The sequence below is a fragment of the Eulemur rufifrons genome, chromosome 6 (assembly GCF_041146395.1).
Source record: "Eulemur rufifrons isolate Redbay chromosome 6, OSU_ERuf_1, whole genome shotgun sequence".
Taxonomy (NCBI): Eukaryota; Metazoa; Chordata; class Mammalia; order Primates; family Lemuridae; genus Eulemur; species Eulemur rufifrons.
This window is the reverse complement of record NC_090988.1, coordinates 53344499-53369587: the sequence shown is the minus strand read 5'-3', so window position 1 is coordinate 53369587 and position 25089 is coordinate 53344499. Positions and strand designations below refer to the sequence as shown.

At 35.8% G+C, this 25089-nt stretch overlaps 1 protein-coding gene across 4 annotated transcripts in view; it reads right to left on the bottom strand.

Moving 5' to 3' along the window:
• Positions 1–25089, bottom strand: part of RAB6A (RAB6A, member RAS oncogene family) — a 68806-nt gene that overhangs the window by 20348 nt on the left and 23369 nt on the right. For 2 of the 4 annotated variants that reach the window (XM_069469274.1, XM_069469276.1), the window contains exons 3-6: positions 18120–18173; positions 16812–16917; positions 14725–14836; positions 4615–4708 (exon numbers count right to left, since the gene is read on the bottom strand). In XM_069469274.1, coding sequence (XP_069325375.1) covers positions 4615–4708; positions 14725–14836; positions 16812–16917; positions 18120–18173 — 366 coding nt within the window. Of the gene's footprint in view, positions 1–4614; positions 4709–14724; positions 14837–16639; positions 16746–16811; positions 16918–18119; positions 18174–25089 lie in introns of all 4 variants that reach the window. The other 2 variants (XM_069469275.1, XM_069469277.1) reach the window with 2 other exon arrangements.

Below are 25089 nucleotides of genomic sequence, written 5' to 3'. Positions count from 1 at the left end.
AGACTCTGTCTCAAAAAAAAAAAAAAAAAAAAAGAAATACAAAACACATTTGAAAGCATCAATAAAAGACTAGACCAAGCAGAAGAAAGAATCTCATAACTTGAAGACAGGTCTTTTGAAATAATCCAGTCAGATAAAAATAAAAACAAATGAACAAAGCCTTCGCAATGTCAGGGACTATATAAAATGACTGAACTTATCAGTATCGGTATCCTTGAGGGAGAAGAGAGATTAAAAAAAAGTTTAGAAAACCTATTTATGGAAACAACTGATGAAAACTTCCCAGGACTAGCAAGGGAATTAGAAGCCCAACTATCCCCAGGCAAATACAATGCAAAAAGAATTTCACCACAGCATCTTACAATCAGAATGACTAAAGTCGAAATGAAAGAAAGAATTTTAAAATTAGCAAAAGGAAAGCATCTAGTCACCTATAAAGGAAACCTCATCAGACTAACAGCAGACTTCTCAGCAGAAACCTTATAGGCCAGAAGAGAATGGGATGGCATTTTCAAAGTGCTGAAATTAAAAAAAAAAAAAAAACTGTCAGCCATGAATTTTTTTTTTAATTTATTTATTTTGAGACAGAATCTCACTCTGTTGCCTGGACTAGAGTGCTGTGGCATCAGCCCAGCTCACAGCAACCTCAAACTCCTGGGCTCAAGCAATCCTTCTACCTCAGCCTCCCGAGTAGCTGGGAATATAGGCATAAGCCACCATGGCTGGCTAATTTTTTCTATATTTGTTCTAGTTGTCCAGCTAATTTTCTTTCTATTTTTAGTAGAGACGGGGTTTCGCTCTTGCTCAGGCTGGTCTCAAACTCCTGAGCTCAGAGGATCCACCCACCTCGGCCTTCCAGAGTGATAGGATTACAGGCGTGAGCCACCGCACCTGGCCTCAGCCATGAATTTTATATCCTGGCTGAATAGACTTCACAAATGAAGACATACTAGTCTTTCCCAGACAAGCAAACACTGAGAGTATTTGTTTCTACTAGACTGGCCCAACAGAAAATCCTCAAAGCTGTCTTAAACATGGAAACAAAAGGTCAACATTCACCTTCATGAAAACACACGAAAATATAAAACCCAAAGGTCTAATAAAACAATAACATAAAGAAGAGAAAGGAATTAAATGGCAACACAACAGAAATTCAGCAAACGACAAAGACAAAAAGACAGAGAAAAAGAAACAAATAATAATTTATAAAACAACTAGAAAACAGTAATACAACTAGAACAAACCCTCACATATCAATAGTAACCTTGACCATAAATAGATTAAATGCTCCACTTAAAAGATACAGATTGGCAGAATGAATTAAAAAACACAATCCAAGTATATGCTGCTTACAAGAAACTCATCTTGCCCATAAAGACAAATATAGACTGAAAGTAAAGGAGTAAAAAAAGATATTTCATGCAAACAGAAACCAAAAGTGAGGAGTAGCTACACTTGTATCAGATAAAACAGACTTTAAATGATCAAAAACAGTAAAAAGGCCAGGCGCGGTGGCTCACGCCTGTAATCCTAGCACTCTGGGAGGCCGAGGCGGGTGGATTGCTCGAGGTCAGGAGTTCGAGACCAGCCTGAGCAAGAGTGAGACCCCGTCTCTACTAAAAATAGAAAGACATTATATGGACAACTAAAATATATATATACAAAAAAATTAGCCGGGCATGGTGGCGCATGCCTGTAGTCCCAGCTACTCGGGAGGCTGAGGCAGTAGGATCGCTTAAGCCCAGGAGTCTGAGGTTGCTGTGAGCTAGACTGACGCCACGGCACTCACTCTAGCCCGGGCAACAGAGTGAGACTCTGTCTCAAAAAAAAAAAAAAAAAAAAAAAACAGTAAAAAAAGACAAAGAAGGTCATTATATAATGAAAAAGAGATCAATTCAGTTAAGAGGATACAACAATCCTAAAATATATGCACTTATTATTGGAGCACCCAGATTCAGAAAACAAATATTACTAGACCTAATGAAAGAGATAACAACACAATAATAGTGGCGGACTTCAACACCCCACTCACAGCACTAGACAGATTGAGACTCAAAATCAACAAAGAAACACTAGACTTAAATTGGATCTTAGACCAGATGGAGTTAAAACATTTACAGAACATTCTACTCAACAACTACAGAATATACATTCTTTTCATGAGCATATGGAACATTCTCCAAGATAGACCATATGTTGGGCCACAAAACAAGTCTTAACAAACTTTAAAAAATTGAAATTATCCAAGTATCATCTCAGACCACACTGGAAGTAAGCTAAAAATCAAAGCAACTTCATAAACTATACAAATATAGGGAAATTAAACAACATCTTCCTGAATGATCACTGGGTTAGTGAAGAAATAAAGAAGAAAATTGAAAAAAATTCTTAAGACGGACAAAAATGAAAATAAAACATACCCAAAGCTGTAGGATACAGTAAAAGCAGTGCTAGGAGGGAAGTTTATAGCATTAAATGCCTGCATCAAAAATTTTCAACCTAATGTCACACCTGAAAGAACTAGAAAAAAAAGAACAAACCAAACCCCAAATTAGCAGAAGAAAAAAAATAACAAAGATCAGAGCAGAACTAAATGACTTAGAGACTGGGTAATCACTCTGTGGTTCTCCCTACGTACACATTAATAAAATTCATATGCCTTTTCTCCAATAAAAAAAAAACAAAATAGAGACCAAAGGGGAAAAAAGGATCAATGAATGGAAAAGCTGGTTCTTCGAAAAGATAAACAAAGGTGATAAACCACTAGCTAGATTAACCAAAAAGAGAAAAGATCCAAATAAACATATCAGAAATGAAAAAGGAGACATTATAACTGATACCACAGAAATACAAAAGATCATCAAAGGCTACTATGAACAACTATACACTCACAAACTAGAAAATCTAGAGGAAATGGATGATGAATTCCTAAAAAGATACAACCTCCTGAGATTGAACCAGGAAGAAACAGAACTCCTGAATAGACCAACAACAAGTAGCAAGACTGAATCAATAATTAAAAATCCCCCCCCCTAAAAGCCCAGGACCAAACAGATTCACAGCCGATTTCTATCAGATGTACAAAGAATTGGTACCAATCCTACTGAAACTATTCCATAACATTGAGAAGTAATGTATCCTCCCTAGCTCAGTCTACAAAGCCAGTATTACCCTGATACCAAAGCCAGGAAAAGATACAACATAAAAACAAAATTAAATACCAGTATCTCCCATTAACATAGATGTAAAAATCCTCAACAAAATACTAGCAAACTTAATCCAATAAAACAGCAAAAGGATAATTCACCATAATCAAGTGTGTTTCATCCCAGGGATACAAGGATGGTTTAACATACATAAGTCAATAAATGTGATTCACTACATAAATAGAATTAAAAATAAAAACCATATGATCATTTCAATAGATTTAAAAAAAGCATTTGATAAAATATAGCATTCCTTCATGATAAAAACCCTCAAAAAACTCAGCATAGAATGAATACTTCAAAATAATAAAAGCCATATATGACAAACCCACAGCCCACATCATACATTTCTAAGATTTGGAACAAGACAGGGATGCCCATTTTCACCACTTCTATTCAACATAGTAATGGAAGTCCTAGCCAGAGCAATCAGGCAAGAGAAAGAAATAAAGGGCATCCAAATTGGAAGAGAGAAAGTCAAATTATCTCTGCTTGCTGATCATATGATCTTATAACCCAGAAAACCCTAAGGACTCCTCCAAAAAGCTCCTTTATTTGATATTATAAATGAATTCAGCAAAGTCTCAGGTTATAAAATCAACATACAAAAATCAATAGCATTTCTATACACCGGTAATGACCAAGCTGAGAACCAAATCAAGAACTCAATCCTATTTACAATAGCTGCCCCAAACAAACAAACAAACAAACCACAAACACAAAAACACACACAAACCCCTAGAAATATATTTAACCAAGGAGGTGAAAGATCTCTACAACGAGAACTACAATTCCCTGATGAAAGAAATTATAGACAACACAAAGAAATGGAAAAACATCCCATGCTCACAGATAGGAGGAAACAGTATTGTTAAATTGTCTGTAGTGCCCAATGCAATCTACAGATTTGATGCAATTCCTATCAAAATACCAACATCATTTTTCATAGAATTAGGGGGGAAAAAATCCTAAAATTCATAGGGAACCAAAAAAGAGCCTGAATAGCCAAAGCACATCCAGAATTTACTTTCACAATATAAGCAAAACACCATTACAAACAGCAAATCTTGTTTTTATTTATCACAGTCTTGCCATCAAACTCTGAAATAAGGAAAATTTACCTTTAAAACAATGCAATACGGATGCAGTGAGAGCATGGTAAATTTACAACTTTGCAATCACAATGAAATAGTTTTCCTGTGTACAATCTGAAAAGGTTGGCAAGTCTTTCTTTTCCCAAAACCTATGCCTCCTTTATATTTTTTCACTGTTTGAAAACATGTTGGTACTTCATGAGGTCTGCTGTTGCTAACTGGAAAAAACCTCACACCAGAAAATAGAATACTCACACAATCATTTCATGTTTTTTCAATTTGGTAACCTCAACCCACACTCGAAGAACACTTACCTGCTTTACATTGTATCCTGCTTTTGCACTAGTTTCAATAAACATAACATTCAGCTCTTTGGCTTTCCTCTCCCCCTCCTCAATTGACACTTGCCTGTAGAAAATAAGAAAAAGAAACAAATTCTTACTTTTAAAAGATACAGTATTATAAAGATTATAAACAAAGTCCTGAAAAGAACTTTCCTTGATAGAAGTGCTGGTTCCAGAGGTGAGATTAGTTAGAAAAATGCATCAATCTGCAGCATACTAGATATTTGTGCACTTCTGTGTGTATGTTATACTTAACAACTTTTTATTTTTATTATTTTATTTTATTCTTTTGGAGACAGGGTCTTGCTCTGTTGTCCAGGATAGAGTGCACCAGCGTCATCATAGCTCACTGAAACCTCAGACTCTTCAACTCAAGTGATCCTCCTGCCTTGGCCTCCTGAGTAGCTGGGACTACAGGTAGCTGGCACTGTGCCCAACTAATTTTTTCTATTTTTTGTAGAGACAGGGGTCTCACTCTTGCTCAGGCAGTATTGTACTGCTGGTCCCAAGAGATCCTCCCACTGTGGCCTCTCAAAAGTGCTAGGATTACAGGCCTGAGCCACCATGCCCAGCCCCTAAACAATTTTTAAAAAGACATTCTTTACTGATTCAGTTTTACTTGACTGAGCTCCTCCTGTAATTTTTTTACTTTTAAAAACTTAATAGCATGCTTCTTCCCCTTAATATTATATTATAAACATTTAGCCTTGTGATTCAAAACTTTGTATAAAATAATTTTCATGGCTAGACAATGTGTCAATCTGCTCCTATAATTAATATAACCAACCCCAAACTGTTAAAATGCAATTGTTTTCAAATTTTACACTATTATGAAAAATGTTGCCCTAAACATCTCTGTGCTTAATATTTTGTGCACATTCCCCTAGGATGGATTTTGTGGATTTCTATAAGTGGACCAAGTGAGCCAAAGACCTCTATGGTAAAGTCTCTTGATACAAAATATTAATACTTTAACATATTGTTTACAGGGCATTTTGTGAGTAATTAGCAGTGTGTCTCAAATTGAGAGCTCTTCAAGTACAAGATTATCTCATTTATCTTGGTATTCCCAATACCTGGGTAGCACACAGGTAGTCAAAAAATGTACAAATGTTCTACGTAAGTAGATATAAACTACCAGCTGACAAACCCTGCTTTCTACAACATAGAAAACTAAGCAATGAAACAGAATTTCCTCTTATCACTGTCTACTTGCATGTGTGCCCTTATATTCCACTTCTATTCCTTTTACTATGGAAGAAAAGTCCCTATGTCCAAAACTTACACCTATGTATTAGATCCCATTCGCTTCTGGTCTATAAGAAGATACTATTCTATAAATTCTCCTCCTCTCTCTAAAAACAAGGACATTCTCTTGTCTTTTTTTTTTTTTTTTTTTGAGAAAGAGTCTCGCTTTGTTGCCCCGGCTAGAGTGAGTGCTATGGCGTCAGCCTAGCTCACAGCAACCTCAAACTCCTGGGCTCAAGTGATTCTTCCACCTCAGCCTCCTGAGTAGCTGGGACTACAGGTGCGAGCCCCCACGCCCGGCTAATTTTTTGTTTCTATTTTTAGTTGACTGGCTAAAAGTTTTTTTTCTATGTTTAGTAGAGACGGGGTCTCACTCTTGCTCAGGCTGGTCTTGAGCTCCTGACCTCAAGCAATCCTCCCACCTCGGCCTCCCAGAGTGCTAGGATTACAGGTGTAAGCCACCGTGCCCTGCACATTGTCGTCTTCTTACCATTAAGATTTTACTGTATTTCCTTGTTTTATCCTCTCATTCTGTGTATACATATTTCAAAAACTTTTTTAAAAATTAAAAAAAAAAAAAATTTTGCCCTTTTTAATAGTTTGAGAGTAAATTGTCAATCTGCAGACCTTTTGCCCTAAATACTTCATTAGGGTGAATTTCCTAAAAATAAGGACGTTCTCTTAAGCGCAGTACAGTTATTAAAATTCAGAAATTATCATATCAAGCTATCACTGACGCTATAGATTCTATTCAGATTCTGCCAATTACCTTAATAGTGGCCTTTAAAGCAAATGAAATACTTCTTTACAGAGAAACTTCTCAACTATTTGGTTATCCTGAGGTACAAGTATAGGAAAAGGATGGAAGGAGGGAAGAAAGGAGGGGAAAGAAGGATAAATGCTAGAGTCAGTCTCTAGTATCTTCCAAAGGTGACCAATGAGTTTTCCCCCTAAGTACTCATGAATTTAAGTGTATTTTATAGTAATTATTGATTCTCAAATTTTCCTCTTTGACCAGCAGAACATCTTTGTTCAGGAGTTGGCTCCTGAATCTTGACACAACTCCAATGGCCTTTAATAACTTTCCTGATTTATGTTACGACAAGATACTTCAAGGCCCATCTTTTACATTTTCTAGCCCAGACTCCAAATCTGTCATTTCATGTAGCCCAGGTTCCATTAGAGAGAAATAGTATTTAGATATCATAGTCTGGGCTCATTTCTCTTGGTTTAGGTGTTTTCAGTAGATTGAGCTAGAAAATATTAAATTTTGAATGCTAAAACAATCATGAATTTATGGTTATACTTGATATATATATATATATATATATATGTATATATATAATTTTTTTTTTTCCCCAACAGGGTCTCTCACTCTGTTGCCTAGGCTAGAATACAGTGACGTCATCATAGCTCACTGCAACTTCAAACTCCAAAATTCAAGAGATCCTCCTGCCTCAGCCTCCCAAGCAGCTGGGACTACAGGTGCATGCCTGGCTAAGTTTTACATTTCTTGTAGAGATGAGGTCTCTTTCTTGCCTAGGCTGGTTTCAAACTCCTGGTCTCAAGCCATCTCCTACCTTGGCCTCCCAAAGTGCTAGGATTACAGGTGTGAGCCACCACACCCAGTATATTTCACATTATTGATCTTATTCTCCCATGTCAAAAATCCCAATTCTCAAAGATACAATCATTAAGCAAATTATTCATTTATTTTATGCAGAATACACACCGCAGTTTCAAAATAACAATTCCTAACACTATCATCAATAACATGTTTACTGAAAACAGTTAAGACTGCTTGCAGTTGTTTTTATTCTTGGGTATATCTGTATGGGTATGCAGTTGGTGTACTATGTTTTTAGGTTACTTTGAATAGTTTCACTGTCATTTTTAAGAACTGCTTTGAATTTTAATTAAATTTTTGTTTTTAATTATATTACACAATTAAAAAGTCAAATCTACAAAACAAATTATTTTCAAAGATGCCTAGCTTCTGTTTCTGTCACTCCACCGTAATTCCTCCTTCTCTCCACTTTCCCCATAGGTAAACATTTTCTTTAAACCTATATTTCTTTGCTTTTTGGGGGGAGGGGCTAATAATTTAATAGCTTTGTAGGTTCCAGCTTCCAGCCCCTCATATCTGTTGCTCACGGGTTCACTACTCTGGAGGTACTCAGTGCTAGAGGTATTAAGTGCTGGACACAGTGGCAGTCTGGCTGGGGTGGCAGTCCAGAGGGGACCCATTTTGTTTTCAGTAGTATGTCTATACGTCTGTATTTCCCTCTTTCATAAGTCAACTGTTGCATGTTACATACTACTTCACCTTGCTTTTTTTTTTTACTTAGTCATATATCCTGAAGATTCACTCCAAAATAATATATGTATTCCTCATTCCTTTTTTATACCTGCCTAGCACCCCTTCATGAGGATGTACATAAGCTTTTGTGGGCATTTGTGATGTTTATTTTATAGTCTTTAAATATTATAATCATTTTTTGGGGACAGAGTCTTGCTCTGTCACCCGAGCTAGAGTGTAGTGGCGTCATTGTAGCACACTGTAACCTCAAATTCCTGGGCTACACAATCCTCCTACTTCAGCCTCCCAAGTAGCTGGGACTACAGGTGTGCACCAAGATGCCCAGCTAATTTTCTTCTATTTTTAGTAGAGACGGGGTCTCACTCTTGCTCAGGCTGGTCTCAAACTCCTGAGGTCAAGCAATCCCATGTCGGGCTCCCAGAGTGCTAGGATTATACAAGCATGAGCCACGGCACCCAGCCTACAGTCTTTAGATATTATAAAAAGTGCTACAGCAAAAAGTCTTATATATCTTTTTATATTCTTACTGATTTACCTTGGAGAGATTCTTAGAAGTGGGATTTCCAGGTCAAAGGCTATAGTACCTGTTTCTGCTATAGACTTGCTAGCAGAAGATTTTTAACTTGGAATTCTGGCAATCTGAATCTGAGGCAAAATGTTTCTCAGTGTAGTTTTTAATTTGTATTTCAGTAAGAGCAAGACTGAGCTTCTTTTCAGATAGTTAAGAGCAATATTACTTTCTCTATGAATTGTCCATAATTCTAGATTTTTCTATAGTGCGTTTTTTTTCTTCTCTATTTTTAGAAGCTCTTCATATATTACAGATATGAGCCACTTCTGAAATAATTTACAAATACTGTTTCCTAGTTTGCCTTTTACATTGTTTATGGTATTTTATATAATCAAATTTATTAACATTTTCCCTTATTTTGTATCACAGCATTAGTATTATTAAGTACCAGTATATTCAGTTAGTCCTTATTTTGTTTTTATAATTAAGTCTCTGATCCCTTTGGAATTTGTTCTGATGCAGTGTGAGGACTTAAACCAATTTCATCTTTTCCTATAGTTAATCAGTTATCCCAATCAATTTATTACATAGCTCATTTTCTCCATTGATTTGAGGTATTGCCCTTACACTTATTTTCCACATGAAATCGTGTCTGTTTCTAGATTTTACACTTTGTTTCATTTTTCTGTATACGATTCATGCAGCAAGACTATACTTCTATTTTTTTAAGAGACAGGGTATCACTCTGTCACCAGGTTAGAGTACAATGCTACGGTCACAGCTCACTGCAGCCTCAAACTACTGGGCTTAAGTGACATGATCCTCCTACCTCAGCCTTCTGAGTCGCTAGGACCACAGGTGCACACCACCACACCTAGCTGGTTTTTTTTTTTTTTTTTTTTTAATTTTTTTTAAAGATTGAGTCTTGCTATATTGCCCAGGCTGGTCTGGAACTCCTGGCCTAAAGCAATCCTCCCACTTCAGCCTCCCAAAGTGTTGGAATTATAGGCATGAACCACCATGCCCAGCTCAAGACCATACTGCTTTAATTATAGAGGCTTTATAATGTGTTTTAATATCTGAAAGGGTCAGGTACTCAATAGGGCTCTTTTTTTCAAGGTTTTAATGGCTATTCTTGATTCATATAAACATAATAGTCTAGCTCTAAAAAAAATAACTGATAACATTTGGTTATTGGTATTTGTTAAATTAGAAAAATTTAGGGAAAACTAGCATTTTTATATAAAGTTTTTCTATCCAAGAACACAATATGTCTTTCTGTATGTTGAAACTACACTGAGTCTTTCCTTAATGATTTATAATTATTTTTGTGTAAGTGTTGAATAGTATACGCTATAGTTATGCCTTGAATTTGTTTTTTTTTTTTGCTATTACAAATAGGGTCATCTTGTTCATTTTATTTCATAACTTCAGAGGGGAGAGAGGCATTCTATTTTGAACCTACTATAGTCATATTTTTAACCCCACAACTCCAGTGTGACTACTTGTCAATGCTACTAATAACCTCCACATTTCTAAACACAATGGTTAATTCTTAGTCTTCATTTTATTTGACCTTATAGGGCATTTTACATACTTAATCACTTTCTTCTCCTTAAAACATTTACTTTCATTTGGCTTCCAGAATACTGTATCTGCCTGGTTTTCCTCTTACCTTTGTGGCCAATTTCTCCTTTCTGTTTATTTTGCTGGTTCTCCCTCATTTTCTCAACTTCCAAATCAGTGGTTCTTAACTAGGGGTGATTGGGGGAGAAAGTTTGGTTGTCACAACCTGGTATGTATGTACTACTGGTATTTACTGGGTGGAAGGACATTCCCCCACAGAAAGAATTATCTGGCCCAAAATGTCAGTAGTGCAGAGGTTGAGACATCCCGTTTTAAATAATGGATGCTCTAAAATGTACGCCTTAGTCCTCCAGCTGCAATCACTCCCCTGGTGATCCCACACAGTCTCATGGTTTTTAATACCATCTATATGCTAATGACTCCTAAATTTATTTATCTAGCTTGGACTGTTCCTCCGAACCCTACTCATATCCAACTGTCCACCTGACATCTTCACTTAGATATATAATGGCCACACTAAATTTAACATGACCAAAATTGAAGTCATGATATTCTCTCCCAAATCAGCTCTTTATACAGTCTCTCTCATCTCAGTTAGTAATAATTACTCAGGTCAAAAATCTAGGTATCATCCTCAACTACACCTTCTCTCACACCCCACATTCCACCTATCAGCCTGTACTTCATCCATTACATAAGTATATCCTGAAAGCTCTATCTTCAAAATATATTGGAATTAACCACTTATGATCAGATAAGCTACCATTGTTCTAGTCCAAGATGTCATCATCTCTTGGATTGCAGCCTGGATTCGCCTTCTCAATGGTTTGATCACTTCTACCTCACCACTTTATTTTCAATGGAGCAAACAGTGATCCATGAAGTTACTCTTCTACTCAAACCCTCTAATCTCATTAAGAAAAAGCCCTAACTTTACATGATCTGGTCTTCATTATTATTTTTTAATTGCCTACTACTCATTCCATCACCCTCCTTACCCAGCTACACAGGTCTCCTTGCTGCTCCTTAAATAAGCTAAGTGTAATCCTGACTCAGAGATTTTGCATTTTCTAAGTCCTTTGCCTAGAACCTCATCCCCTTCAAGACAGTGATATAGTTAACTTCCCCTACACAGTTAACTCCTTACTTCCTTAGCATCTTTATTCAAAAGTCAACAGTCACTTCTCAATGAGGTCTTCCATGCCAATCTATATAAAATTTCAAACTCACCATTAACATTTCACATCCTTTCCCTGCTCTATTTTTTCCTTGGAGCATGTATCACTATCTAACATACTATGTATTTTACTAACTTATTTACTGTCTGGATCACTCTCTGGAATAAAAGTTCCTTGAATATTTGTCATTTTTGATCTCTGTGCTCAAGCAGCAGCATCTGGAACATAAGTGACACTCAATAAATATTTCTTGAATGATCACTAGTCTGTAAACCTTACATGTGAATGATTCCAAACAGAAATCCTTCCTGGTTGTAGAATCCTGAGCATTTCACTAGGATAACTACAAGTCATCTTAATAAAATGGTTAAAGCAGTGGTCCCAACTGTGGTTTGACTGTGTTACGCTCACCTAGGCAGGTTCTTTAAAATACAGATTCAAGACCCCCACTCCAGACTCACTGAATCACAGTATCTAGAGGAAGGATCAAAATCCCCCAAATTTAAAAAGTTAACCATGATCCTTTAGAGTCAGAGTCTTACAAGAGAGAGTGTAATAAACTACATTTACCAAGTAATTTTCAGACCATAACATTTGGGAATTACTGGGCTACAGGGGACACAATGAGTACTGAGCATCAAGGAACTCAATTGAGACACTGAAAGAGATAACACTCTGGACTTTCCTCCAAGTCTTTAAAAAAAAAAGTACTCATTCTCTAAGAAAGTGATAAAAACATTTAACTTTGAATTTTTTTTGGTTTTTATTAAAACATCTTTTTCCAATCACAAAAGTAATCATTTTTAAAAGACCAATTAATAATAAAATCCTCCATAATCCCACTCCTTTCCCAACCACAGTTAAATTTCATGTATTCTTATCCAGATTTATTCTAAGCAAATAAATATACCTTTTTTTTAACAGAAAAGATAAAGATATGCTATACACACTGATCAAGTGCTTTCCTAAGCTTCATGTGTTAGACTTATGTTAGACATCAATAAATTCCTCTTTTTATTTTTGGAGACAAGATCTCACTCCGTTGCCCAGGCTAGAGTGCATCATAGCTCACTGTAACCTCAAATTCCTAGGCTCAAGCAATCCTCCTGCCTCAGCCTCCCATGTAACTGGCACTACATGTTTGTGCCACCATGCCCAGCTAAGTTTTATATTTTTTGTAGAGATGGGGTCTTGTTATGTTGCTCAGGCTGGTCTCAAACTCCTGGCCTTAAGCAGTCCTCCTGCCTCAGTCTCCCAAAGTGCTAGGATTACAGGCATGAGCTGCAGTGTCCAGCCTCATTCTTTTTAATGGCTATAATTCACATTTAAAATACTATTTATATATCCAATCTGTTACTGATAGACACTTAGACTGATTTCAATTTTTCAGTATTACAAATAATGTTGTTAGTAACATTCTTATATGGTCATCTTTTCATGTTTCTGTGGGGTTATCTGTGGGATAGTAAAGGTGAATTTGGGTGAATAAGTATTTTATTTTATTTTATTTTATTTATTTTTTTTGAGACAGAGTCTCACTCTGTTGCCCAGGCTAGAGTAAGTGCCGTGGCGTCAGCCTAGCTCACAGCAACCTCAGACTCCTGGGCTCAAGTGATCCTCCTGCCTCAGCCTCCCAAGTAGCTGGGACTACAGGCATGCGCCACTATGCCCGGCTAATTTTTCTATATATATATATTTTTTAGTTGTCCATATAATTTCTTTCTATTTTTAGTAGAGACGGGGTCTCGCTCTTGCTCAGGCTGGTCTCGAACTCCTGACCTTGAGCGATCCACCCGCCTTGGCCTCCCAGAGTGCTAGGATTACAGGCGTAAGCCACCGCGCCCGGCCTGAATAAGTATTTTAAATTCTGATATTCTGAAATTATTTTCTCCTAAAATTGTATACTGATACATTTTCAGTGTATGATAGTTCTTCTTTATTCAAACTGTTGACAATACTGTGTATTATTAATCTTCTGAACATGATCAATTTAATAGGTGAATGTGATTTTTGTATTTATTCAAATTTACCAATCTTTCCATTTATGGATTCAGGAATTCATATCATGCTTATAAAAGGCTTCTCACTACCAAAATATTTTCTTTCAATGCTTTTTAAAAATACATTTAATTCTTTTACTCATTTGAAAATCATTTTAGTAGACTGAACAAGCTCTAATTCTTTTAAATGTGAACAGTTGAGAGGTTACAGTCTGGCAAAAATTACCAAGAAAGATGTTAATTCCAAAGGAACTAACAAATATTGCCATAACAAAAAATTATTATAAATATAATTTAAGTAAGTTTCTAGCATCTGTGCACTCAACTGAAATATTAAGCAATAAAAGAACAGATGCTCATAAGCATCCACCTCAGATTACTCTGGCTGTAAAGGGAAACAATTCAGACATACAATTTTTCTGTTTAAAAATGAAGATACCTATGAACTCTCTAACTGATGTGCTGTGGGCAGATATGGGGGCTTAACATCTCCAAAAGTCTTTGAACACTGGATTTCTTTGTAACATTTTAATTAATATTACAAGTTCATTACCTGAATTTCAATAGCCAACTCATGAATAAACAAATAATAAACAGTAAAAGCTCCTACAATTAAGTAGTATGGTCAAGACTATTTAAAGCACAAAGAATATGCAATAGATTGCTTAAGAATGCTGAAAGCAGATATTCAAGCAATGGGTTCTACAGTGAATGTTAATACATTTTGCATCCTGTGACTTGAATATGGCTTTGCTCATTTGTCTAAGGTACCACAATCAAGCTATTCAGTTCAACTACACAGTCTGGCTCAACCATACAATTAAAACAAAAAAGCTACACTACTGAATTATAATGAATGTTTATAAGACTACTAAGAGTATGCATTTAATCATTATGAATAATTTTTAAAGATAAGATTTGTTTTCTAAAACAGTTTCCCCTTTAACTAAACACTACTAATGCTTATGGGACCTAAAAAATGCAAAATATTTATCAGCTTCATATGCAAACAATTTTGCGCAAGAGTTTACATATGGGCTCACAAAAAATAAAACTCATTTTCCCTAAAGGACTGGGTTTAATGTTTACATTTGTATTTCAGGTTCCCACACTAAAGAAAAGGGGAGTATAAACTTAAGGATTAAGCATGTCTTCTTTCAAAATAATTTTTCAGTGAACAAAAATAACAGGCTGCTTAACACAGAAAGCAAACACACACATGAAATCCCTCCATACCTCTTGTCAGCAAGATCTGTTTTATTTCCTACTAGCATGATGATAACATCACTTCCTCTTTCTGTTCTGACATCGTCAATCCATTTTGTAGTTTGCTGGAATGAGTTAACATCTGGTATAGGAGGGTGGACAGAGAGATTAGTGTTACTGAAAAATGCCTCCCCAGGTGATGGACACCCCCCTCCAAAAAAGCCCGGGAAATTGGAAGGGTATTGGCACATTAGTACCCACTTTTAATGTGCCTGCAACATAACTCCATTTTATCTGATTACAACTGTCAGCAATCTAAACAAATCACAAGAACAAAATCTTCAAGGTTCCTTTTAGAGTAGTTTAAAAAATTTTTGGACATGACCAAATGAATGCAATGTACTATATAATTGAAAAAAAACTTTTTGAAATGTAAGGACAGCTATGGCAGATAATATGGTGTCACATTGCCACAATGCTTTTTTGATCACTTACACATACCAAACATGACAAAGAAAGCATTTCCAAAAGTATGTCAGCCAGTAAGTCCCAACACATCCAGAAAATTTGTAAAGCCTTTCAACAGCTTTCAACACCACTCTGTTTGCACTGCTTACTCAGTTTGTGATCACTTTAACCTAAAGTTTCTTAGTTTAATGCACCAGAATCACTTGTAACAAACTTCATCTTTTCTAGTGTTGGATTCTAAGTAGAGTACTTTCAACACTTTTTCAATAGCTAAAGAAGATGTACTAATGTACTAATATTTTAACCATATTTGTGGAATTTTTAAAGAAAAATACACCAAGTTTCACTTGCTTTGGTTAAAGCAAACACAAACATTTTAAAGCTATAAAACCTGTCAATGCACAATAATGAACATACATTTTTTTTAAACAAGTAGCAACCCAAAGTAAAGCTGCAAGGGAAGAAAGACTGCATATAGCACCTATCCAAAAAAAAAAAAAGTCCTTGAGTGAAATTTTCTAATTTTGCCAGAGCAATTACTGTTTATTAGATATGACCTCTGATTGAGCAGATATGCAAAAATGTATAGTATAGTATTACTAACTCAAATTAAGTTTTTTCATCTATCTGTATAAGATTTTTTTAAAAGTCCAAGATACTGTATAACCCTGGTTTTCCTATAAGTTATGGACCATTATATGGAATAATGTTTAATATTGCCTAACATATGTCATAAACCAATTTACAAAGAATTTCAATCAGAGAGCATTTTCCTGTCAGTCACCAATGCTCCATGGAAATTTACAATCACTTTAAAGGCCAAAGGCATTATTTAGTCTTTGGGGAAAGGAAGAAGATTACTACTTGATTTCCAATTAAAATTTTTTCTTGGGGAGAAATTAAAGTGTAATTTGTTAGTATCAAAGTAAATAAGTCATCACAGAATCTAGATATGATTCAAATAAAAATGATTAATAGAAAACTACACATGATGTTTTCTCTGTCTTCCTCTATAGCGAGAGAATGACTGGAAGGGGAAAGCAGAGAAAAGCTGGCTAGCAGACGCTTTTAAATAGCCTCAACAGAAGCCTTAGAGGAACTGGAAAACTTGGCAAGAGGCTTAAATGCAGATTATTTTATTTTAGAGAAATATAAGAGCAAATTAAATGAAATGAGATATTCCTCCAACTATAATCATGGTATGGCTTAGGGGTAACAGGATGCTAAGAAGCCTTGAAGAGGACTCATAATTGGAACCTAAAGAAAATTTCTTGGGTGAAAAACCTGGCACAGTAGAAATAAAGCATATTGGTACTAATACCAAAGCAAATATTTCTGACCTGGCTGGTGATAAGATTTGGTATGAAAAGACTTATTTTTACATGCCAATAAGGAAAACAAGCACAAGACAAGAACATGCATGCAGCTAAGCTAAAGGTTGAAAGAAGATTAGAAATGCATAATTCCCCCCACTCACTTGTGATATCATAAACAACAACTGCCACAGTGGAGTCACGAATGTAGCTAGGAATCAAGCTCCTGAACCGCTCTTGACCTGCTGTGTCCCATAATTGCAATCGTACCTAACAACAAAATCAGTCAAACAAGCAAGAAAAATAAGAAAGGTCAACCCGTTGCAATATACCTACTTGTGATATCGTAAACTACTACGGCTGCAGCAGAATCACGGATGTAACTGGGAATGAGGCTACGGAAACGTTCCTGACCCGCAGTATCCCACAGCTGCAGCCTGATCTGTGGGATGGGAAAAAATAAATAAAAAAAAAAAAAAAACCAAACTAATACTAAAAAGAAAAAAGAAATAATGTTTTTTAAAGGGGGAAGGTGGGAAGAAGTAGAAAGGAGACTCATGCAAGAGGTTGCAGGGAAGTGAAGAATGAAAATAACACCCCTTTTATAAAAGGGAGTAATATTAAAAATTTGCTTGCTCTGAAAGTACAACTCAAAAATACCACTGGGAAAGATTTCACAGAATCAGATATATGGCTTCCCTTTTTCCCCTCCCTAAATAAAACCTTTTTAAAATCCCTGTGCCTTCTAGATGGCAAAAAGTAGACTGTTGATGTTCAAACATTGAGCATTAAAGATAAAAACTACGGTAAATGTCAATGATTAGCCCAGACTATCAGAGTAAAGGAATTAATGCTTCTTTGAAAGACTCTCTGAAACTAAAATGTGTCTCTTTCCAACTGGGTCTAGAACACTTTGAAATTGGGACTTTAACTACTGTACTTATGTTTCTCCCATACATTTCTCTCCAGAACATTGTACATAAGGTAAGAAAAGAGGAGGAATTTTTTTGCAACCCTACATAAAAATTTCCTTACTTACTTTCTCACATCTACATTACAGGAAGAAAAGCCTGAAAATAAACATCAAGTTCCCCTACCATTATAAAGCAGTCTCCAAGCTTTCAAATTTTAAGAATGGCTATATATTAAAACTAAAGAGAACATCCAAAAGAAGAAACTCACACACTTATAAGAAATAACATTGGAGAGAAAATAATGTTTTTTGGGTACAAATCCTGAAATGTTGCATTTAAGATATTCACTGTTTAGGTGACAAGAATGTCTTCAACGGGTAGTGGGCTAGAACATAGAATTTACATTGTATTTAAAGGGACTATTTCAAAGGATGGAAGACAAGAACCCAAAAGATACATACACATAACTCTGCCTCAAGAGCAGCATTCAAAAGGTCTCTAGCAGCTCTAATTTCTCATGAAAATTCTCTTTTAATTCTCCATTAAAGTTATTTCTTCTTCTTTTTCCAAATCAAGATGAGTGCTAAGTACTACTCACTCTGTAATGAGTTTTTCTCAAGGTCTGTATTTGCTAAGTATTTCTAATGGTGACAATCATTGATTATAGCTTTCGTCACAGTTTTCTAACTTGTAGTGTTGCAGAAAATTGCACACTGAAAACATTACTCACTGTTCGATCCTCCAAGTACATTGTTTTTGATAAAAAGTCAATGCCAATTGTTGCCTGTAAAATAAAACAAAACAAAGTTAACAAATAATAGTAGTTTAATGTTGGCCAGGAATTCAGGATTCAAATGGGATTTATAATTGTGGAAGAAATAATGAATAAACACAACAACACAACCAACATAGCCAATTAAGAACAAAATTTTTAGGGAAAACGACTTCTATGTATTGAGTACCTGCTTTGTGTCAGGGATTGTTTTAAGCCTTTTACATTATCACCTTTTTTTTTAACAAATGAGCCCATGGCTGCTACTTAATACATGATCATCTTTAATCCTTATACATTCTGGCAAGGTAGCTTATTCTCATCCCTATTTTTTTCAGTTTATAGATAACAAGATAATGGGAAGTTTAGTTTGAATATTTGCACTTGAATATGCAAAAATTTGTATTTGGATTTTGTTATGAAGATCGGAATGCTCCCCACTCAGAATGGTGCTTATTTGTCCCAACAGTAGTTTTTTAAATATTGCTGATGTAAATTGCTATTCTGCCTGACTTCCTACACAGTGATTTGTCAACTGTCCTAATGCCACAAACAGCCAGAGACCCACAAACAACATGATTTTCCAAAAGGGACATAATTTTTTTCCAACATAAAAGGAAAGTAATTAGGTAAGGAAAACAAGTTTTCCTCTTTGCCAAGCAACGACATCAGCTTCCTTATGTGGTTCAAACATGTAAAGTTCTGTTGCCTAGCTGCTGCTTTCCCTAGTCTGAGAAAATGATGAAATAATAAGACAGTTGAAAAGGGGCAAAGTCTAGAAAAAAGGAAAAAAGGTAGACACGTTAAATAAGAGTCCAAAATTAAATATGAGAGTTAATAAAAAAAAATGGAAGAAAGACAAAGGACACCAGAAGAGGAAGTTGATGCAGATTCTATTTTAGAAGGTTAATCTTTCCATTAATATGTTTATGTATCTGTGTATACACACACACACTTTTCCCCTAAATATTTTTGTGCTATATTCCTTAAAACAGAAACTCAGTAGAGTCTATGCATTTTAAAAGTGAGTCATTAAAAATTAAAAAAATATTAAAAAACAAGAAATTAAACACTGGATCAGAAAAGTGGTCTGCCCCATTGCAGATTTTATGTCTATTGGCAGTAAACTAGAATTTTGTGTAAAACAATCTAGATCTTTAACTTATAGAGATTAAGAGTGCATTCAATCACCACCATCTTTTTGGACAAGTTCATTATGTGCCTAAAACTCACGGTTTTATCTATGCCACCTTTCACTTATGTTTATTGATTTGCAAAATTAACAAATAAGAAATCCTCTAAATTGAAAGTAATCTCAAAAGTTACTCTGAGTAACATTACCTTGCTCAAATAAAAGGATGAATTTACTCTAACTGTGGAAATCTTTTTTAAGCTTATTTTTATTAAGTTGAACCATATAAAATTGCCAATATTCTATCATTTTTGAATCACAAAAATGGTAACAATATAGTTCAAACTGATATTCTTGAAACTGTTAGAAAATCTGTAGGTTTATATTGGAAAAAGAAAAAGAACTGAAGAATAAGAGCAACTTAAGGGAATCACTTCCAGACTCTAGCTAAAAAGAACAGCTTCCCAGGTAACAGTTTTTTCACTTGACTTTGAAATAACGTCTAAAATTTGGCCGATTAAGGATTCTTCCAACCAGTTTCCTCTATTTCAAATGAAATTAATTCAGTGCAAATGAATTATATACAGAATATGAATTATGAATCATACAAAATTTATTTTTTGTGAAATAAAACTTAACTGTTTCAGATTACACCTGGCTCACATAAGTTCAATAATAAATTTCTAGCAATCAGACTAGCACTCTTTATTCATTTCAGAAGTCATTCTGTTGTGTTTGTGTGGTATGTGGCAGTAGGAAACCTTCAAATGATTAAAGAACTCCTCACCTGACAACTAAGTTGGCAGCTAACCACAAAGGGTCAATTCTTCACATTCAAAAATAATACTTGATGTTCTGTACTTTCAAACCAATTTTCTCAAGTAAGGACAAAGGATATTCTTATAGACCAGTATCTTTGGATCTAGGACTGTACCTAATTCTTATAAACAGCTGTAACTCCTACTATTACTATTAATTAGCTTCTCCTATTAGTGACAAAGTACAATGATAATTTGACTTCATTAGCAACAACTTCCCCCCTAAAAAATCAAAATCTTTCCTTCTCTATCAAATTCTATATAACTTCACACCCCATCAACATCATCATTGCCCTAACATAGTCTGCACAGAAGCTATAGTCTCAGTGCACAAAGAAATAGCAGTGGCACTTTCAGGTTTGCCTGAAAAGTATCCTTACTTCCACAGAGAACTTGGGTGTAACAGAGTTCTTTAAAAACACCCAGAGAAATCCAAATATAGTCTCTAGCTCATAATTCTTTAGCCTAAGTCTCCCTAGTTCAGATTTTTTATACTATAGTCTTTGGCTCTACTCTCGAAGATAGGAGCTTATGCCCTTAGGAATTCTCCACATCTGGCTCTGTAACCTCAAAACTTTTTTTAGTCACTGAGACTGGTATTTGTGGCTTCTCTGCTGAGGAGAAAGAGAGGCATTGCTCAGACTCAAAATACTATACACAAAAGAAGGTCATCTGGTTGAAGCCTATAAACTGTGGAATTGTGGAGACCTAAAAATTAGGGCTACCTGATCTAAAAGGGGTCCAAAAGAAACTGAAGCATTCTTCCTGACTGAACAATTTTTCATTTCTAAACTTGCTCTTTTTACAAAGTCTTAAGAGGTAGTTAAACCAGTTCTGAAATATTCAAAAGAATAAAACATACATAGTATGTATTCATTAGCTTTTTATCTTTCACTATGAAGTGACTTTTCTTCAATGTCAGATTTATGTTTTAGTTATCTCTGTTCAGCTATCATCTTTACAGTTCCTAAATAAACAAGGTCCACAAACTGCATTTAGCTGTTTTTCTCATAAGAATCTTTTAACCGTAAACTATATCTACTGCCTCTGTTTTTTTTTTTTTCATTTGATTGACTTGAAGACATGGGTCAGTTTTCTGGTGGAGTGATCCATATTACAAAATTGCCTTCTTACTTCCTTGTGATGTCTATTTGTTCTTCTATCCTCTGTATTTCTTGGAAACTAGGGATAGACCTTATCTCTATAAAAAATAGAAAAATTTAGCCAGTTGTGATGGTGTGCCTACAGTCCCAGCTACTTAGGAAATAGAGCTAGGAGGATCACTGGAGTCCAGCAGTTTGAGGCTATAGTGAGCTACAGTAACACCACTGCACTCCAGCCCAGGCAACAGAGCCAGGCCTTGTCTCAAAAAAAAAAAAAAAAAAAACAGCCTGAGCAAGAGCGAGACCCCGTCTCTACTACAAAAATAGAAAGAAATTAGCTGGACAACTAAAAATATATATAAAAAATTAGCTGGGCATGGTGGCACATGCCTGTAGTCCCAGCTACTTGGGAGGCTGAGGCAGGAGGATTGCTTGAGCCCAGGAGTTTGAGGTTGCTGTGAGCTAGGCTGACGCCACAGCACTCTAGCCTGGGCAACAGAGTGAGACTCTGTCTCAAAAAATAAAAAAAAAGAAAAGAAAAGAAAAGAAAAGAAAAAAAGCTTTGTAAGATTCAGGTTCAACATATTCTAGGTTTGTAGGTGGTGCTGGGTATTTGATATTATTATATCACCTTAATAGGTACACAATATCCACTGTTAGTGTGGCTAACATCGATCAACGAGTTTGGCTGGTTACAGTGTGATTTTTCCATTGTAAAGTTGTGTTTTTCACTCATGACCAACAAATAATCTATGGGATGATGGGTTGGGATCCTGCAAATACCAATTTCCCTTTAACTTTTTTCACCTGATGGGCTTAACATTCATAGATAATAACTACCATAATCAATTATTTCATGAGGGTGGCAAAATGGTAATTTTCTTATTCTGTCATTCCTGCTACATTTACTAGATGGAATTCTTCCATATAGATAGAATTTACCAAGCAGAGCTATTTGGTTACCCTGAAGTACAGCTTGTATGGAAAAAGGCCGGATAGATACTTCTTTCCTTTTAATTCCCAATTTCAGAGTAAAGGACTGACGCACTAGCTGTCACCAATATGAAAATGTTAATCTCCTTTGTGGCTTTCTCTTTTAGAGGATTTTTCAGAATTCATGGATTATTTTCATTTTCTTAAAGGAGTTTTTTTAAACACAAAAGTTCTTAATTTTGATAAAGTTCAATTTAACATTTCTTCTTTTATGGACCATTCTTTTGGTGTCATATGAAAGAATTTTTTTCCTAACTGAAGATCATGAAGATTTTTTCGTAAAAACATTTCTTCTAAAATTTCATGGTTTTAGCTCTAATGAGATTATGATCCATTTTGAAGTAATTTTAATATATGGTATGAGGCAAGGGGCCTAAATTAATTTTTTCACTGTGGATATGCAATTGTTATAGCACCATTTGTGGAAAGGACTATCTTTTCCTGATTGAATTGCCTTGGTACTTTTGTCAAAATCAATTGCCCACAAATGCAAGGTTTTGCTTCTTGATTCCCAATTCTGTTTCATTGATTTATATATCTATCCTTATAATTTTTTTTTTTTTTTTTTTTTAAAGACAGCATTCCAGGCTGGAGTGCAATGGCACATTCACAGCTTATTGTAACCTCCAACTCCTGAGCTCAAGCAATCCTCCTACCTCAGCCTCCCAAGTAGCTAGGACTACAGGTTATATTCAGGAAGTGTGATCCTTGTTTGGCCTTATTATCAGAGTAATACTGGCCTCACAGAATGAGCTGGGATGTGTATCCTTCTCTCTATATTGGAAATGTTTGTGGAGGACTGGCTCTCTGGGCAAGTCAGAAAATGTATTCTAACTTCTTTCATTTTTTATTTTCTAAATTTGCAAGTTCTTACAATCGATCAGAGATGAGTACACAGCTAAGGTTTTCTCTTTAACTTGAGCAGGTGCAAAGCCTTAAACATACACACAGCCTTCCAAACCATTAGGGATATAGAGGGGTTCATTAAGACCCACTAGAGCTGTCTCATTCCCTGAACCACCCTATTAAGTTTCTGGCTGGTCTGTGGCTTGCCCCATCCAGGATCACATTCTCAGGCATCTATGATGTTAGACTTCCCTAATTCTTCACCATGAGGTCACTATTATACAACAATGCCTGTGGGCATGGGGCTTGTTCCCTCCAAATCAATCCAACCTTGTTCTCCCAGCCTGCCTAGCCCTGGTAGACCTACTGCACCATGGAGCTAAGAAGCAGGTGAAGGCAAACAGTAGCAGTCCCAGGCCAAAGCACCACAGATACTGTTCTGACAAAGGATCAGTTATCTTTCTTGATAATAACTTTTCAACTTCACGTATATCTATTATCAATTCCAGAGTCTCAAAATGGTTGTTTTTGACAATTCTGTCCCAATGTTATCATTTCTTTTTATCATTTGCCTAGTTCCTTACTCTACCATTCAATATGTCCCACCCCTAATTACATTTATTTTTAGAAATTGCTTCCATTTTCTCTTTTTTCTAAATTTTAAAATATGAAGGGGTGCGGGGTTGTGAGGAGGGGTGCTTAGTTGCCTTGTTTTTTTTTTTGTTTTTTTTTTTTGTTGTTGTTGAGACAGAGTCTCACTCCACTGCCCTGGGTAGAGTGCAGTGGCGTCATTGTAGCTCACTGAGACCTCCAACTCCTGGGCTCAAGCGATCCTTCTGCCTCCGCCTCCCGGGTAGCTGGGACTACAGGCACGCACCACTTTCTTTCTGGTAGAGATGGGTTCTCACTCTTGCTCAGGTTCAAACTCCTGAGCCCAAGCAATCCTCCCACCTCGGCCTCCCAGAATGCTAGGATTACAGGCATGAGCCATGACACCGCCTGGCCCCATTTTTCCTTGTGTTTTGACTTTCCTTACCATACTGTAAGTTTGCTACTTTACCTAAAATTACAATCTGAAATTTAAAAACATGAAGGAGAAATATCAAAATCACATTTCTCAAATACAGATGGTCCCTAACTTATAATGCCTTGACTTATAATATTTCAGCTTTACAATGGTGCAAAAGTAGTATGTATTCAGTAGAAACCGTATTTCACATATCCATACAACCACTCTTTTTCACTTTCAGTATTCAATATATTACTTGAGATATTCAACACTTTGTTATAAAATAGATTTGTGTTGGATGACTTTGCCCAGCTGTAGGCTAATGTAAGCATGCTGAGCACATATAAGGTAGACTAGGCTAAGCAATGAGGTTTGGTAGCTTAGGTCTAGCAAATGCATTTTCAGTTTATATTTTCAACCGACTGATGTTTTAATGGGATGTAACTCCATTTTAAGTAGAGAAGCATCTGTATATCTTTTCTCTGCACACCATGTTCGGCCCTCCCTCATAGAGCAGTTTGATCTAAATATCGTTTGTCTGTCTATATGATCAACACATTTTTACATGTCAGTTTCAAAGTACATAGCATTAACTCAATTTTCAAAGATCTAGTATTAATCTCAGAGTACACAGAAAAAAAATTATAGTATGAATGAGATGGGCTCAAAAATCTTCAAGTTTTTTTTTTTTTTTTAATTTTATTTTAAAGAGAGATAGGATCTTGCTTCATTGCCTAGGCTGGAGTGTAGTGGCCCAATCATAGCTTACTGTAACCTTAAATTCCTGGGTTCAATTGATCCTCCCACCTCAGCCTCCTGAATAGCTAGCACTACAGGTGTGCACCACCATGCCCTGTTAACGTTTCTTATTCTTTTAGAGATGGGGTCTCATTATGTTGCCCAGGCTGGTTTCGCACTTTTGGCTTCAAGTGATCCTCCTGCCTCAGACTCCCAAAATGCTGGACTTACAGGTGTGAGCCACTGCACTCAGCCTGCGGTGGAATTTATAGATGCTCTTTATTATGTT